This window comes from Emys orbicularis, chromosome 4 (assembly GCF_028017835.1).
Source record: "Emys orbicularis isolate rEmyOrb1 chromosome 4, rEmyOrb1.hap1, whole genome shotgun sequence".
NCBI classification, from domain to species: Eukaryota; Metazoa; Chordata; order Testudines; family Emydidae; genus Emys; species Emys orbicularis.
This window is the reverse complement of record NC_088686.1, coordinates 65058944-65077176: the sequence shown is the minus strand read 5'-3', so window position 1 is coordinate 65077176 and position 18233 is coordinate 65058944. Positions and strand designations below refer to the sequence as shown.

Sequence of the window (18233 nt, the reverse complement as noted above, 5' to 3'; positions counted from 1 at the left end):
TAAACTCAGTGTTTTTTGTACTACAGTGCTCTGACCTGATCTAAGTCTGTCGGTAAATGTCTCCTCACCTTCACTACTGATCCTGCAGTACCAATCACAGAGGGAAGCCTTCAGCCAATGACAACCTTTGACTCCACCGTCTCTGAAAGGATTCTGGGAAATTGAGTTCTTCTTTAGTCAGCAGTTCGTCTGAATGCCAATTTGCTTGTAAAGATTAACTGCAAATGACATTATGGCGTGACATGTTTATTAGTGTGGTGCCCAGAGAATTGCTATCAGGGTGGGGATCGAGAAGGTATTTAGAAAACAAACAGCTGGCAAACATCTACAAGCCTGCATTTTTTATTTAAGTGCTGGCAGCATCACCAGACTTGCAGCTGACAATCCTATGGGCAAACCCACAATTTATTTATAGAGCAATTTCACTAGAGGCAAATTTTTCCTGCCTGCCCTAGAGGCCCCTCCTTTACAGTCAGATGGGAATTCAGTTCACATGATCAGCCAGTTATTAGTATCTCTGCTGTGATTACCAGTGAGTTCCATATTTGGTGGTAGTTCTTATAATGTGGTCACTTGTTTACCAGGAAATGGACTGTGTCCCTACCAACAACTCATTTCATATAAGCCACCAAACCTCTTTCAGACTGTAACAAGTTTGGTCATCACTGACCTGGGTTAGACTCAGTTCCCTGGATCAGGTTTATACTTTAAAAAAGAAAATGTGGTGGTGATTGGCAAATTTCTCCCACCTTTTAATGGTTTGACTGACTCCTGTGACAGTTTCTAATGTAGTCAAAAGCCTCATAATGGGATCTAAAGTTAGACTTCATCTCCTCACTCTAAGACAACTAAAACTGCAATCCTTACTCTTCTGGAGACCATTTTCTGTAAACGGACCTGCATATGGAGATTTCATATTTTAACTTATTATTAAGCTTTGTTCTTCTTTGTAAAGTAGGAAACCAGGCACTGTTTAGTGAAATCTAATAAAAGTAAATAAATATGCAACAAAATGGTGTCAATGCTGTTCCCCAATACAATCTGAAAGAGGCTTCAATGGCTGGGAAAGTATGATGATAAAATCTGCCCAACCTATTTTTAGTTTGTGTAGTTGGACTAACTTTTGCATCACCTCATCATGTGCCACAATTAGATGAAAGTGACAGTCTATAGCACAATGTTCACCCTTTTAACAAAACTATGATACATTTTGTACAAGACATGCATTGCGAGGTATCAGTTGAAAACTCACAATCTGCTGTGCATTATTGTCCTGATAAAATATGTGTATCAGCATTGTATGCAGCGTTATAAGATTCTTATTTCTAGGGAAATTCTGTGCCTAAAAATTCTACACACATTATTTTAAACTTCTGCATGTTTTATGTCAAAATAACACTATATAATCATGGCAGTTTCAATTATTTGGATAATTTATTTCAAAATACCTGTCAGCAAGTATGTCTGTAACAATTTAGATACCTGCTGGGATATAGTAACTCTATTATCATGGTGGGACAGGACCAATACAAATTGATGTCACGACATCACTAGGATGATGCAACACTGCTTGTGCGCCCCTGGCAGGGATGCAACAAGATGATGTCACCTCAGCACATCAACACAACCTGCTCCAAGAGTGATGTCATCTCTCTGCCTCGCAAGGTTGTGATGACGCATGAATACTACGTGAGAGAGAATCTCCTCCCCCGTTCCCCTCCCCGACGCTGGCGGCAGTGACACGACCCAGCAGCCACGCCCTGCCGTCCAGGCGTGGAAGGGGCGAGGCCAGCTCAGCGCTCGCTCGCTCGCTGCTGCAGGATGGCTGGTCCGCGGCGCTGGTGGCGGCGACTCCCCTTGATGCCGGTGGCGGCCCTGCTGCTGCTGCTCCAGGGCCCGGCCGGCGCCGCCCAGCTCTCCAAGTGGCGGCTGCCGGTGCCCATGGTGAGTGCGGGCCGGGGGGTCGCTCCATCCCGGATCCCGGGGGCGGGGCAGATCCGGGACGCGGAGCCCGGGGGGGGGGACACAGGACGTTGCCCCGCCCTATCCCCGGGCGGGAGGGGGCTGCGGTGCGGCGGGCCCCGGCGCAGGGAGAGGCGGAGGTGTCGCTGGGGGTGTCCCGGCGAAGCGCCGCCAGGGGGCAGTGAGTTGACGCCGGCCCGCCCGGGGCAGCGTGTGCGCGGGGCTGTCTGCTCCTTTGCTCGCTGCACTCTTGGGCTTTTTCCTGGGGCATGAGAGTCTTGCCATTGTCTTTGCTCAGTAATATGGTCCTGGACTTAAAGGTGACCTTCAAATAGGGTGACCAGACAGCAAGTGTGAAAAATCGGGACGGGGTGTGGGGGTAATAGGAACCTATATAAGATAAAGACCCAAAAATCGGGACTGTCCCTATAAAATCGGGACATCTGGTCACCCTACCTTCAAAAGGGAACAAAGTTGGGCTTGTTGGGCCCCTTTTTCTTTTGATTTGTGTAGAAGGGCCGAAAACTTAGATTTATTTATTTTTGGCCCCTCCTGTTTTGCATTTGTATAGTCCAGAAGACACTCCACTGTCTTTGGTGCTAGTGAAATGACCTCAAAAGAGTCTAGAAAATGAAAACTGCATTTGAGAAGAGGAAGGCTTTCTTATCAGACTGCTAAACTGTTTTATACCTGTTTAACATTAGTGATTAAAAGCTCTTGGTGAAAGGACATCTCTTTTAAAGAATCAGCTTCTCTTCACTGTCAGCCAAGTTGTGAAAACTAACAGTTCACATCCTCTGAGAAATCCTTGAGGTCTTCCAGCAAAATTAGAGAGGATCACAGCTCCTGTTAGTTTTAGGACTAAAACTCCTTTTTAAAAAACAAAACCTAGACCTTTTTTATAGCTCACAAAGAAGCAAAGTCTGATTTAAATAAAACACCTTTGCAAGAGCTCTTTTGTAGGTGTGGCTGGATATGTTGGAATTGGGGGTGGAAGAATCATAAATATTAAATCAGTTGGGCTACTTCTTGCAAGAGTTTGGGTTCTCTTGACTATTGTGCTTGAAATTCTGGGTGAAAGAAAGCAGTGTTTACTTATTTAAATGATCTAATGCTATCTAATCGTCTTTCTCTTCTCTTTACTTGTTTGTCTTTGCAGGGGAAGAAGTTTTTTCATTTTGGAAAGGTTCTCTTCAGCAACACTACAGTTTTCCTGAAGTGTAAGTGCTTTTGGTGGATGAGTCTGTTATGCTAGTCTCTACTCAACCTAGTAGTCATCGCAATGTAGTAATACTTGGATGAAAGTGCTTGTAAAACTGTGAATTATCCAAAGATATTAAACTGGTTACATTGGTAGATTAAAATCATGTGCCCATACTGATACTGTTAGATCTGTTAGCAGCCTTTGACACCTTTGTTTAAATGGCGGTGTTAACTTGCTGCAAATTGCAGTAGGAGTGGATGGTGCTGCTCTTGGGTGGCTTCCTTCTTTCTTGGCTAAATATTTCCGGAAAGTGATATGGGAAAGTTGCTTCTCTTTCCTTTGGGTACCATAATATGGACTTCTGCAGGGATCTGTCTTGTCTCCCCTCCTGTTGAATGTGTGGCTGTTGGGAGGGTTAGTCAGAAGATACATGCTGCGGTGTTTTCAGTATGCTGATGACATTCAGCTCTGTCACTGTCTCCTGATATAGCCATGATAGGCCAGTGTCAGAGGAAGATTGGGGCAGTGGTGGAAGCCAGCTGGCTGATGCTCAGTCTAGATAAGACAGGTACAGTTGGTGAGTTGGGGGAAGCAATTGGATAATATGGTGAAGATGATTTCTCTCCTTTCGACAGAGGCCTTGGCTACACTCGCGGATTCACAGCGCTGCCGCGGCAGCGCTGTGAAGCGCGAGTGTAGTTGCGCCGCCAGCGCTGCGAGAGCTCTCTCGCAGCGCTGCAAGTACTCCACCTCTCCGAGGGGAATAGCTTGCAGTGCTGCGAGGGAGCGTGCAGCGCTGCAGGCGCTGATTACACTGGCGCTTTACAGCGCTGCACTCGCTGCGCTCAGGGGGGGTGTTTTTTCACACCCCTGAGCGCAGCAAGTGCAGCGCTGTGAATTGCCAGTGTAGCCAAGGCCTGAGGGTGTGTTCCTACCATTTGTTTACCCACCTTCATTGGGAATAGTATGGGGTCTTCAGGTGCTGTTAGAGGATCAAATAGCAGCAGTGTCCAGGAGAGCTTTTTACCATCTGTGTGTGGCCAGGAGACTGAGACTGTGGTTGGTTTTTTTGTTTTTCTCTTCAAATGCAAATCCTTTTGCAGTGATCCTTGTCTTTGTCACTTCAAAACTGGATTATTCCAGTTGAGACTGCATGAGGCTATAGTTGAGGTCAATCTGGAAATGTAAGGTTGTGTAGAGTGCGGCAACCTGCCTATTAACTAGTGGTACTTGGTGACAGCACACGTTACTGGTGCTCCATGATGTGCCCTGGCTACCTGCTGGTTTCCAGATGGAGATGCTGGTTTTGATATATCAAGTCTTAATTGGGACTTGATACTCTGATACTTGAGAAGACCACCTCTCCTTGTGCCATATTGCTACATTTGCAATCAATGGAGCCATTTGATTCATAGATTCCAAGCCCAGAAGGGACCATCATCTTCATCTGGTCTGACCTCCTGTATAACACAGGCCTTAGAACTTCCCCAAAATAATTCACAGATCATATATGTTAGAAAAACATCCAGTCTTGATTTAAAAATTGTCATTGATGGAGAATCCATCATGACCCATGGTAAATTGTTCCAATGATTAAATTATCCTCACAGTTTAAAAATTTACACTTTGATCGGACTCTACCTTGATTTAAACAAGGTGGCTGATGATAGTGTTCTTTGTGAGGGGTCATCATCTCAGGAATAGGCTTTCCCCACTAGTCCAAAATGGCCCAAAGTTCCAATGAACTTTATAGCACCCTGCAAGATGGCTGTTATGCAGGCTGCTGTGGAGGCAAGCCTTGGAAAGAAATCCGATATGTTGGTGAGAGGGATGGCTGGTGTTTTTAAAAATTTAAGGCATGGGCGTCTAGAGCCTTAGTACTTGACCCTCTTTATTTCTGTATAAATCTTATTATAATTATTAATTTGCATTACAGTAATGTGTAGAAATCAGGGCTGTAAGTAAGTGTTGTAAGACAGATTGTGAAGCATTTGCAATTGAAATAAATGAGCAGGCAAAGGGCAGGAGGGGAACCAGAGGCACATAGAAATGAAATTTTGTCCATGGTCACACAACAGGTCAGTGGCAGAGCTGTCAATAGAATCCAAGACACTGTGTTAAAGAATGATTTCACACATCTTCAGTCACCCAAATGGAATCCTGTAACATCAGAATGAGTGGAATTCTAGTCTCCATATGGGTCACTTTGTGTTCTTTTGAACAATAGTGACTGTCTCAGAAGAACACACTTTCTGCTCTTCTGCTGCTGGTCCCTTGTTTGAATAAGCATATTATTCTTCATTGTTTATTGTAGTTGGGCAGGGGAGTAACATTATATATGGTACTAGTCCATTAACAGCTAGGGGAAAACCTGGCATATGAAGGCTTGTTATATTTTTTTCTGTCTTGTTTTCCTTGTAGTTGAAGGAGATGAGAAGGCTTGTGATCCCTTGCAGGGTTACAATGTTACCTGGTACTTTAGATATTCTGATTGCTACAATGAAGTCTCCAACTTTGGGGTAAGAATCATCTGGAACTGCATGGTATTTTTTTTTTTTTTTTTAGTCATGGTGGCTTAGTGCAGGGGTGGCCAATGTGTGGCTCCGGAGCCACATGCGGCTCTTCAGAAGGTAATATGCGGCTCCTTGTATAGGCACCAACTCCAGGGCTGGAGCTACAGGCGCCAACTTTCCAATGTGCTGAGGGGTGCTCACTGCTCAACCCCTGGCTCTACCACAGGCCCTGCCCCCACTCCACCCTTTCCAGCCCCTTCCTCTGAGCCTGCCATGCCCTCGCTCCTCCCCCCCACCCCAGAGCCTCCTGCATGCCAAGAAACAGCTGATCAGGAGGTGTGGGGAGGGAGGGCACTGATCAGGAGGGCAGCCCGTGGGTGGGAGGCGCTGGGGGAGGGGGAGGGTAGAGCTGATGCGGGGCTGCTGATGTATTACTGTGGCTCTTTGGCAATGTACATTGGTAAATTCTGGCTCCTTGGGCTCAGGTTGGCCACCCCTGGCTTAATGGATTTGAGCTTGGATATTTCATTTATATCTCATTCCTGTCAGTCTGCTGTTCTGTGGAAGGCATCTGTACTCTGGTGATAAGACTCCTCGGTAACTGAGAAATGCAGAGGGCATAACCCAAAGCTTATTGAATTCAAGGGGAGTCTTTCTATTGACTTCAGTGGATTTTGGATCAGGCCAGTGCTTACACTAATTTTCTTCATCTAGATGCAGAGGATAAAAAGCAACTAGAAAAACCTAAACAAACCCATCAACTCTGATTAAAAACTCAAACACTTAATATTCAGTACAAAAAAATATTAGAGAATTTAGCACTCCAAGGTCAGCAAATACCTAAACTGAGTTTGTATTCAACCTTAATTCTTCCCCCATTGCAAATGCTATTTACAAGTCTGTACATTATATAAACGCTATTGTCTCTCAAATACAGTAGAACATACAACTTCTACAACTTTAGATACTTCTGTGTGGCATTTTGTGATAGTTTTCTTGTTTACTTAATTTTCATTCTCAGGTTCATAAAATGTACTGAATATAACTTATTATATTAAACTCTCTTCTGTCTAAGGTATTTTAATAATTTAGACTTCCATGTTGCAGATTTATGCTTCTCCTCTAAATTTAAGCATATAAGTAATCCCACTGATTTCATCCCGATTACTCATCTATCTAAAATTAACCACAGGTGTAAATGTTTGCAGGCTTGAAGCCTTAACAGCCATGTTGACTTTTTTTTTTTTTTTTTTAAACCAGTGGTACAATCTTATTTCAGGTGCAGTTGATTATTAAGCAAGTTAGCTCTGAACTTAGGTTCCTTTTATATGGTAACAAATGTTCACTATTAGTATTGTATAATATATGTTGTATATTTATAGTTTACAGTGCAACTTTAATGAAAATAACTTTGTAGACTGGCATTCAGTTCTGTATGTATATAATTGTGTAAGATTATGTTTAAAAAATCATGGAAGAACTAGTTGCCACTCTCTGGTTAGAGAACGGAGAGTTCAATTATAAGATGTGTTTTGATCCCCATTCTAAATTTACATGGAAGGGGTTTTTACTATGAATATCTTTGTAATTAATTTGGGTGGATTCATTTTGTATGGACAGGATGGGAAATACTTTTTTTGTTTTAGATGTCCTATTCTCTTCATAGATGTTTGTACGTTAAGAGAAATTGTTACTTTCCAGTTTTTCTAGCTGCGGAGAAAAATCATTTTGTATATCAAATGCTAAAACATAAGTTATATTATGTGTCTGACAGGATGATCAAGCAGTGTCTTATTTTGGAACCACTGCTGAAGCACATACGGGTTGGTCAGGATCCTACGCCATGGCTTCACTCTTCTTCCCCAACTGTTCTGAGCTCTTCAAACCACAGGTATGATGTTGGTGAAGGCAACCTACCTTAAAGAGGAGAAGATGTATCTTTATGTGTATATATAATTTGTTTGGTTGTCTGTTATTTGTTAATCATGATTTCTTTGTTTTGGTTTACTTAATGTTTACAGTTCAAAGTCTGGCCCCAAAAAGCAGATTTAAATGGTGGAGTTTTCCATATTGGCAACACTGTGTCTTCTCCATATTGGGGAATGGCATAGAGCTCACTGCTGGGAAGGTTGTGGGTGTGTCCATGTAGTCAGAATGGGTGCTGCTTTTGGGGGGGCTGTGGGAAGTACACAGCAAACTGGGCTTTACATTCCTTGCTGAATAATACCCTCAGCTTTTTGCCAGGTGAGTGTACAAGACTAACATTTAAATAAACATAAATTTAAAGACTAGGTGGCTAGCTAGATTATATAACACATTGTCCATAAATTAGAAACTTCAAGCAACTGAAGTCCACATAGTGAAAGGGTAAAAGAGTACTTAAAGCATAAGACCAAACGAGAGGGGGAAGAAGAGGGCCCAAGTGGGCAGTGACACGTGGAGGTATGTGCTTGTGGAAAGGAATCCAGGGGGAGTGTACAAGTACACGCCCTACACCAGTTGTATCTTGCCACGTGAATCTGCACAACTCTATTAATACCAAATGTCAGTAAATGTACTGTTTGTTTAACAGTTTGTACATAGAGATTTCAAGGAGAAATGTATAGCTTGGCATCTGTATTAGACTGTTCCCAGTTGAAACAAAGGACATTCTGTAATGAACACCAGGAAACTTCTCTTAACTACTGAATCTGGCATACTCAGTAAGCAATGAGGCATAGTTAAAGGTGACTGGAAAAGGATTTTTTAAAAATCATATTTGTGCTCTTTTAACTACTTTGATGTATAAAGATGGCTTGAAACACATTTTAAAATATGTTGCCTGCTTTTACATTTAGAAATATCAGAACTGTCAACTGTTTTCTCTGCTTTTACTGGAAGAGCTCTTGTGCATCTCAGCTATGTATTAGGAGGCCATATATTAATAGAATGGCCAAGGTGGCAAGGGTGGGATTTTCAAAAGACCATAAGGGTATGTCTACACTGCAATAAAACACTTTATCGCTGGTCTGTGTCAGCTGACTCAGGCTGCTGGGGTTATAAAATTGCAGTGTAGATCTTCAGGCTTGGGCTGTTTGCTGAGCTTGACTGTCTGCACTGCAGTTTTGTAGTCCCGCAGCCCAAGCACCCCAAGTGTAAGTCAGCTGACACAACTAGCTGTGGATGTATTATTGCAGTGTAGACATATACCCTATGTGACTTTTCCTTGGGCGCCTTTGAAATCACAACCGAAATCTTGAACAAAGACATCCTTTCTCCCAATGTGTATCAGCTAATAAACGATTGTAAACAGTCTGGCAAAGACTCTTTCACACTCAGTTGCTTAGCTTTCAGGGTCTTCTAAAGTAGTAGTTTCATTAGTTCTCCAGTCGCTGTACTATCTTTCCAGGTAGTCAAGATCTGAATTTCTTATGTAAAAAACAAGCAGCAAAAAAAAAATCTGCAAATACAACCCAACTAAACCCACCCTTTCAGGACTCTTTTATGCATAAAGAAAATAAAAGGGCTTGGGTCCAACTTTTTTCTTCATGAGTTACCTCTCACAGGGAGGTGCCTAGAACTCTCTAAGTGGTGCACACTTTATTATGGGAATTAACTTCTTTACTCCCCAAATTAAATGTCGGTTCATTTCTAAAAAAATGAAACCTGTTGTATTTAGTAATTCTGTCTCCTAAAAGGACTAGTCTAAGCAAGTGCACAAAGCTTTATCCCAGCTGTGGAGAGAGTTTGGGTTAGGGAAATGAGAGAAGGGCTTCTCCCTGTAAATTAACCCTCTGTTGCTATGTTTCAGAATGTGCTTTCTTTCTTGTAATCTAATTTTAACAGCAGAAGCACTGCTGGTATAACTTGTCTTTATATTTCTAAGGAAGTGTTTATATATATATATTTTTTATCCTAAAGATTTTCTATAAAGAGTATATTCCCCTAGAACACCTCTCAGATGAAAAACAAGAGGTAATTACTTTTCTTTGCTGTACATGATTTTAAAATGGGGTTGATGGTGGTGTGTGTGGGGGGGAAGCTTTTGGAATCTTGATTAATTGCTGCTTTTTATGTCTTTAAGAGTTTAAAAGATAAGGAGAATGCAACAAACCACACAGTGGTGGCAGAGAAAACTGTAAGTATCTGAGGATTTTAGGCATAAAGGGTGGTGTGGAATCTAGCAGCTCTAAATACAAATTTTTTTATATTTGCCCAAATTCTTTTTAGTATCTATTAATGGTAGTGCTATTAATTTTGCTACACTGAATTTTATGGAAGCTAGATATGTTTTAGCCGTGTCATAGTGTAATAATTATGTGGAACGTAGGTAATTTGGCAATAGTTCTAGGTGTTCCACATTCTTCATATGAAATGTTTAGTTCTTTTAAGTCCATATTCTCTCAGGATTCCATTAAAGGTCAGACTGGTTTTATCAGAAATAAAATTAAATACAATAGTTAGGTTTAAATTTTTAACACACTAATGTTGGTATATAATCTATATCAGCTTTAACAGATTTTTATCATTGATAATTTTGTCTTCTCAAATATCTGATTTATTGGCAGATCTGAGTTGTAAGCATGAGGGATGTCCCACAGCCAATAGTAATTTCTACAGCAAATGATCAATATGGAAAGTTCTTATTCCATCTCAATAACCTTTGCTGTTTCATGTTGTACAATTTGAATTGCTACTATCAAAGCCAAATAATTCGGTATAGTTCTGTTGTTGCTGTTGCTTTCAGAGAGTAAGAAGCAAAATAGTCTTGCTGAATGTGTTAATGTTAGTGGAGCTGAACCCAGGAAAGCGACTCTTTTCTGACATCACTGTAGCTTTTGTGGTAGTCTGTCTGATTAGCTTTACTAACTTTCTGTGCATTGCATATAAACCACATTTTTTTTAGGAGCCTGGCTCCGGTGTATTACAAGTGTGAGAACAGGTCGGAGATTGAATGAAAAGTATTAATATATATCCACTAGGTGGACATCTCCCATCGTGTTATGTAGTCGTATTCATATATTTCCTAGCATAAGGGCTTTGCGGGAGAACATCATGGTTGTAGCCTCATCTGTGAATACTGTGCCTGCTTAAAATCTTTTCAGGAGTCTTATCAGAAGATGTTAGTTTTGCATTGATCTGATTTGCTCTGTGTTGGTCTGTACATACATCTGGAAGCTTGTTTTTCAGGCAAGGAATGCTGTGATCCAAACCCGGAAAGATGGGCCATATATCTTCATTGTGCAAATTGGGATTTCAGCCTTGAAGGAGTCTAGTATCAACATGAAAAGGAGGGAGATAATGGCACCCTCCTCTGATCCAAAAGAGAGTCTCTTTACAAGTAAGCTGTCTATAGCCATCTTTCATTCTCTTATTTATTTTTGACTTATTGAATGCTCTTATCAGACATTCTTTAGGTGCTTTTATGTAACATATACTGTGCAGCCTAGTGTCAGTTTAAAGACTTCCATCTTCTATCTCACACACAATTACATTCTCCATTACAGCTCCCCTCAGCCTAAGGCAATAGATGAGCCATGCGTGGTATCAGGAGGATAACAGCTTTGGGCTTTGTCAAACTAATGGTGGAAACTATCGAGTCGTCAGTAATTCAATTCTGAGTATTGTCCCTCCATGTAAGGATCTCGGGAGAACACCCAACTAATGTAGTTGTTTATAGTAACACTCTTAAGTAGAAAGAGCAGGAGTACTTGTGGCACCTTAGAGACTAACAAATTTATTTGAGCATAAGCTTTCGTGGGCTACAGCCCACTTCCTTGGATGCATAGAATGGAACATATAGTGAGGGGAGATATATACACATTCAGAGAACGTGAAAAGATGGGAGTAGCCAGGCTTCAAGTGATGTAGCATTGCAAGATCAAAATTAACACCTTGCAGTTGCTACTAGCAGTGACTTGGAACCATGTGCACACCTTTGAGGAAATACTAAACTCTTTAGCATATCTTAAATTAAAATGTTATTGGCATGACAATTGTTTTAAAAGTGGCTACAGAGCGTAGGCAGTTAGGAAAAATAAGGAAATTCAAAATTAAGGCTTAAATGTTATCTTGAACTAGCCCTAGTCTGCACAGGTTCTTCGTAGCACAAATTAATATAATTTACTTTTCACTAACGACTACGATGTATAACCGGGCATGTCATTTTGAATACAAGCATGTAATTCGTTGTTTTATATAAGGCTTAATCTTTTTTGTGATTTAAGTACAAATTACATTTAAGAGGTGCTGCACTATGTAAAGATTTGGAATATCTCTGTTATTGTGCTGATGTCAGAATTAGGTGGTTTTTGGTTCCTGTTCAAACCAGTTGGATTGTGTTTTGACAGTGACTGTGGAACTGAAGGGTCCATATGAGTACCTCTCTCTTGCAGACTATCCTCTCATGGTTGTAAGTAAAACTGGCTTTCTTTAGTTCACCTACAGAGTTGACATAAATCCCAGTAAATTTTTTTTCTTGAGCAGTGTAGTCAACCACAGTGACTTAGTGGCTCAGCATGAATAAAGAACATTGTTTTTCATGTATTTTCCCTACTCTGCAAAGTTCAGGAATTAGCATGTTCCAGTGTTAATTTTTTTTATTGTCTGAGTGCTATAACATAGCTGCTGTAGACTAGTCGTGACAGAAGGCAACAGTATCAGTTATCCACTCATGAATTGCAACTTTCAGTACATACTCTCCTGGCTTAGGTCATCTGGGGAAACTCATTGTTCTTTGTTTTTGCTTAATGTTACCATTTTGTGTGTCATTGCTTTTTCTGCTCTTCAGTGGTAGCCACCCCCTACTGTTCTTCACTGTCACCAGACAGTGACCGAATAACTCAGCTTGTAGCTGACTCAGTTCTTAGTTGTTTCTTTCCAGGAGATGAAGTGATTTCCTGCTGGCTGAAGAAGTAAAGGGACTTAAACAAAATGTTCATCCCCTTTATAGAGACCTTGGGAAAAGACTGACAAAAAGTAATGTCTTTAGTCTGATTGCAGTGATCTCTGCTACTGGGCGGGGGTAAGCAGTAGTCTCTGGTTGTGATTGAGATGCTGCACACTTCGCTTTCTGCAGAAGTAGAAAGCATCCAGCAGAATTTTCTAAGGCTCATTTAATCTGTGTGAGTGACCCAATGTGAGAGATTCAGGAAAAGGGCCTTTAAGTCTAGAAGGCACCTGTGATGGAGGGCCTTGACTGAAGCTGCTGTGGCTAGGTCCTTCTATTTGAATTGTATGCCTAACCTGGACATGCAGGTGTATAGGGAAGAAAATCCTATCCTGATCAGGAAGTGCGTTGAGGTTCTGCAGTTTGTCTCTCGATGGCCTAGTTTAAAAACCAGTTCACTGCAGGGAGAGACTGCAGTTGTGCCTATGCTGTCCCACTTTGTTCTGGCCATGTAGTTGATCCATATTGAGTGGCCATTTGTTTTATGTGCTTTATTGTCTTCATCCTCATCTTTCTTGCACATTGAGCCTCAATGATCTATTGGAAGTTCACCATGATCTGGTTGGTGTTCTGATGTTTCTAATCCATCAAATAACTTATGAAATCTGTTTTTCAACATGTCAAGTTTGCTTCTATGCAATGCGTGTCTGAAAGATCTTGATGACTTTACTTAAGTCCCTTAAAAAAGTCACTTTGGACCTAAAACAGCAGAGTGTTAGTTTGAACATTCTTTTGTGATTAATTTCTGAGACTTTTTCTAGGTCCTGTGTCTTACTCACCTCTTTTGAATGATCTCAGATTTGGTCAAAAACTTTGTTTGCTGGCCACATGTGTCAAAAGGTGATTTTGGGACTGGGGGAAATGACCAAACAGATCTGTAATGAAAAGCAAGTCTCTTTCCTACCTGGGAGGGGAGGGTTCCAATAATCACCCCGTAACTTGTGCTTTACAGAATGGTATGAGAAATAAGCCTGCCTCTTACATTAAATCTTTCCAGGATAGATTCAGGAAAGTTTCTGAAATGTCCCTTAAGGGTGGCAGAGAAGTTTGGAACTACAAGAACAAACAGGTGCAAGGGGGGGGTAATATTTCTTGGTGTTTGGGGGATGATTTGTACAAGCGCAGATTCTAATTGGAGTTTTTTTAGGCTAGTGATATTTGCTTTACTCTTTTGGAAGAATCAGCCGAGAATAAGTTGGGAAGCTCCTCTTATATAAGAATGGAATCACTCAAACTCAATTACATTGATTCCATCTGCTGGCAGTGAGAAATTTGTACCATGCCTCCAGAATGTTACAGAACCCCAGGAAAGAAATGTGAAGTGGAACTTTTTTTAAACTTTCCACAGTAGTTGGATATAGACATTTCAAAAGCTGCTGTGCTTTACCAAGAAAATAGAGCTGTATTAAATCCATGAACTGTCCTTCCGTGGAAATGATGTTGGGTCTAACCATTCTATTAATCCCTTCCTGTTTCCCTCCTCATATAATAGTTTTTCATGGTGATGTGTATCGTATATGTGTTCTTTGGAGTTCTGTGGCTTGCATGGTCAGCCTGTTATTGGCGGGACCTTCTGAGGATCCAGTTCTGGATTGGTGCGGTTATCTTCCTGGGAATGCTGGAGAAAGCAGTCTTCTATGCAGAATTCCAGAACATCCGCTACACGGGAGAATCTGGTATGTATCAAGGACAGCTTATAATTATGGGTATATCTACACTGCTGTCAGAAGTGTGACTCAGCACATGTCAACATCCTGAGGTAGCTTTGATTTAGCCAGTTGAATAAGTCTAGCAGTGGAGCTGCGGCACTAGGAGCTGTACAAACCCTTCCGGGACCCTAGATATGTATTTGATCAACCAGTATGTGCTGCTGTGGCTTCGCTGTTATTGTTTGAGCTAGCTAGATCAAAACTAGCTCTACATATTCTGCAGTCACCCCTCTGATTGTAACGTAGTCATACCCATTGTCATGGGCAGGGTAAGGTGGTAATGACTCATCCTAATATATAACTAATTAGGTAATGTATATTCAATAACTATTTGATTAGTTGGGCACCTCAGAACAAGGAATAAGTAGTCAACGTTTTTGGGTTCTGTTCCCAATTGTGCCACAGGCTCTCTGGGTGACCTCTGGAAAGTTAGGAAACTGAAGTCTTCAGTCTTCATTGTCCCATCTGTAAAAAGGGTATAATACCTACTTTATAGGGATAATTGAATCCTGTTTCTAAAGTGCTTTGACATTCTCTGAGACTTAAATTCAGTGTGCTATGTAGGTTATGTCTGTATAGGAAAATCTTGCTAACAATAAGGATAGTTGAGCACTGGAGCAGGTTGCCTAGGGAGGTTGTGGGATCCCTGTCATTGGAGGTTTTTAAAAACAGATTAGACAAATATCTGTCATGGATGGTATAGGTATACTTCTTCATGCCCCAGTGTGGAGGGAAGGATTAGATAACTTTGAGGTTCCTTCCAGCCCTACATTTCTATGAATCTATAATGTAGTTTTTTAGAAAATACTTCAAAAACATTTTAGGATCTGACTTAAACTAATTTAAAGCTGATACTTGTGCTGTTTTGCTCACCCGTACATCTTTTTGTGTTAGAAGTTTGTGCTATAGTACATCAAAAAGCCTTAAAACACAAGGTAATAGATTACATTTGCCAAATCTAGATGCAACAAGTTGAGTTATAGACAGAGCTGGGTTGTGAATTAATGGGTTGTGTGACTTGCTTTGGGATATATGACATTTCACCTATCTAGATCACTAATTATAATCTGGCTCAGGCTGGTAGCAACCAAAATTAATTACTGTACCAACTCACTGTCAGATTGCAGTTGAAGCTGATTGGAGTGTGTTGGGTTCTAGGTGGGATGCACTAGCCCAGGGCTTCGCACCAAGATCTTAAAGAAGGATCTGAGTGAGTGAAACTACAACATGGTCTTACAGAATTTTTACATGCAGACGTCCTGATCCACAACGTAGAGGATCTTGTTAGTTGACTACTTGGGATGCTATTAATGCCCAGGAGATGCTTAAGGGCTATATCCAAAGTATTTGCAAGAAGGAATGGGGAAGGGCATTACCATATTTTGGTTTCCACATGAATTAAGATCATTAGGTATTCAGTCTGATTTAATGACTTGTGTATACCCTGTGGTGAGGTATGGGACTGAAATAACCTTCAGTTCATCTCTCTGCTAGAAGATACTTAAAGGTAGGTTTTGTCTAATCTATGTTATATAGACTGCATGCATACAGACATTTTCTGAGAAAAGTTTCTCATTAACTCCTTTGGTGCTGAATGAAGTATTCAGCTCTTCCTGGAAGCTTGCTCCAACAGTAGATAATAAAAAGATTAAAAACACTGATGCATTTTAATTTGCCTGCGTTTCTTGGAATAGTCTTGACCACTGTAGTGTTGCTCTTACCTGCAGCACTTACTCAGAACCTGAATTATATGTTTAGTAACCAAGTTTCTTGTGCTTTGTTCTTGGTAGTCCAAGGTGCACTGATACTTGCAGAGCTGCTTTCTGCAGTGAAACGTTCACTGGCTCGAACGCTGGTCATCATCGTGAGCCTGGGATACGGGATAGTTAAGTGAGTAACAACCTCATCTCATGTTACAGGCTGAACACGTTTCTTTAAAGTGGTTAAATGACATTTGAATGTTATTAGCAAACTTGGAAAATGGATGCTGCAGTGAGACAAAATGAAGTAAAATGTTAAATACAAAAACTATTGGAACCAAGAATGGAAAGAGAATTTTAAAGAGAGAGAAGGCAAAAATCTTTCTGTAGTTCAACACTCTTCTCTTTTTAAAATAGGCAAATTAGAGACCCTGTTAGTGAGGAAGCTGACCTATCTACTGAAAAATGACATTTCGTAATGCATATGAGCTTAATTAAATGTTTCTTGAAAATGTTAAAAATTAACCCTGTTTAAAAAAAAAAAAAAAGTAGCTGCTGACAGCACTAAGTAATGGATTCTGTTAACGCTGTCACTCTCCATGATGTAGTCAGGTGCGTGTGAAGGCTGTGCGCATGCATGAACAGATACTAGTATGCAGTGAATATAATTGAGTACAAAGTGCTCAGTGTCCAGGAGAGGGAGAATATCAGCAAGTAGGTGAGTTATGGGGAATGGTAGAAGTGTGATCATTAATTCAAAATATTTTCTTTAAACCCTTTAAATGTGGATAGTAACGGGACTAAAACAGGTGGAGATAACTCTGTTCTTAAGTGCATTTGCTGAATCTTCTTGAGATGGGAGGAAGTATGGAGATGAGTGGGTGGGGATGACTTTAGATACCCATTTGGGGGAATATGCAGTTCTGGTTCTGATCTCTTTTAAGAAAGATGTGGAAAAACTAGAGAGGATGCAACAAATGCAAAAGGATTAAATGATAAGACCTATGATGAAGGACCAAAGGCACTAAAATGTGTGTAATCTAAAGGAGAGAGAAAATGGGGGACAAAGCTTGGCATAGAGATCAGAATAACTCTATAAATGAAGAAAAGTATTTCAGAAGATGGTAGAACCAGGATTAAAGGAAGCCAAGAAAGGAAAATGTTAAACTAGATTTTGGGGATGTTATTGTTCTTAGACTAGACTGAGATTAATCCATTATCTCTCACAATGAAAGAGTCTAAAACTCTTTTGAATGTTCAAAAAGCGGTTAGAGAAGACCACTTGTGTATGTATATTATAAATTCCCATAAAGTGTGAGACAAACTTTTTCTGTGTCTGAAATTAAGTCTGGGTCTTGAAGTGGTTTTTATCTTACACATAGCGTGTGAAACTTTCATTGTACTGTACTCTTAAAATCACACCTTTAAATTCAAGCCTGGACAAAGCCTAACATGACACCATGAGCCTAGAGCACCATGACAAAATAACTTCCTAGGTCTATAACTTGTGATGAGAAACCTTGAATCGTGTGTCTTTTGCCAAAGTGTGTGTGTTAGCTTTTTTCACTTTTTTTATATTTCCCTGCAGGCCTCGTCTTGGAGTCACTCTTCACAAAGTAGTTACGGCTGGAGTGCTCTATTTATTATTTTCTGGCATGGAAGGTGTCCTTAGAGTCACAGGGGTCAGTAGACACTTACCTGTGTTTTCATGTGTGCCACAGATGTAGCAATTGTTGGTCTTGTGTGATTACATATACTGTAATGTAGTGAAGGATCCTTGGGTTGTGCTATAATAGGGAAATTTGGAGAATGAAATTCCCAGCGCCTTAGGGGGGAGAGAGTACAGTTGTGGAGTGTTGTTGAGAAGGCTTTATTTTTCCAGCTATTTTCCCAATTTCTTGCCATGTCTCCTCCCCAAAATGTAATTCTCGGCAATGGAAAATAATTTTGGTGCTTTGAAATAGGAATACTTGAAAATAAGTGGGGTTTTTTGGGTCCAGAATTGACAAAGTTTTGAATTTGTGCCTACTAGTCAAGGGAGGTTTCACTGGGCCTTGTGCAGTGAAAAAAACACGCTGGCAAATAGAAATGGGTGCTTCTTGCCGATTTTTCAAGGTGCATATTTTAATAGCCCGATGAAGACTCTTGTAACTCTTAAAGCTTTTATTGTAGTCATTTTTTAGGTTGATGGAGTTCGGCTTCACTAGGACAATATCA

General features: G+C 40.7%; 1 protein-coding gene across 1 annotated transcript in view; it reads left to right on the top strand.

The window, feature by feature from the left end:
* The first annotated feature begins 2227 nt into the window (after positions 1-2227).
* TMEM87A (transmembrane protein 87A) overlaps positions 2228-18233 on the top strand; it is a 29875-nt gene continuing 13869 nt past the window's right edge. Inside the window, exons 1-11 of the mRNA XM_065403105.1 lie at positions 2228-2282; positions 3122-3182; positions 5588-5685; positions 7454-7570; positions 9580-9633; positions 9743-9796; positions 10849-10999; positions 12009-12070; positions 14100-14283; positions 16107-16206; positions 17605-17698. Coding sequence (XP_065259177.1) covers positions 2232-2282; positions 3122-3182; positions 5588-5685; positions 7454-7570; positions 9580-9633; positions 9743-9796; positions 10849-10999; positions 12009-12070; positions 14100-14283; positions 16107-16206; positions 17605-17698 — 1026 coding nt within the window. The 5' untranslated portion in view covers positions 2228-2231. The remainder of the gene's footprint in view (positions 2283-3121; positions 3183-5587; positions 5686-7453; positions 7571-9579; positions 9634-9742; positions 9797-10848; positions 11000-12008; positions 12071-14099; positions 14284-16106; positions 16207-17604; positions 17699-18233) is intronic.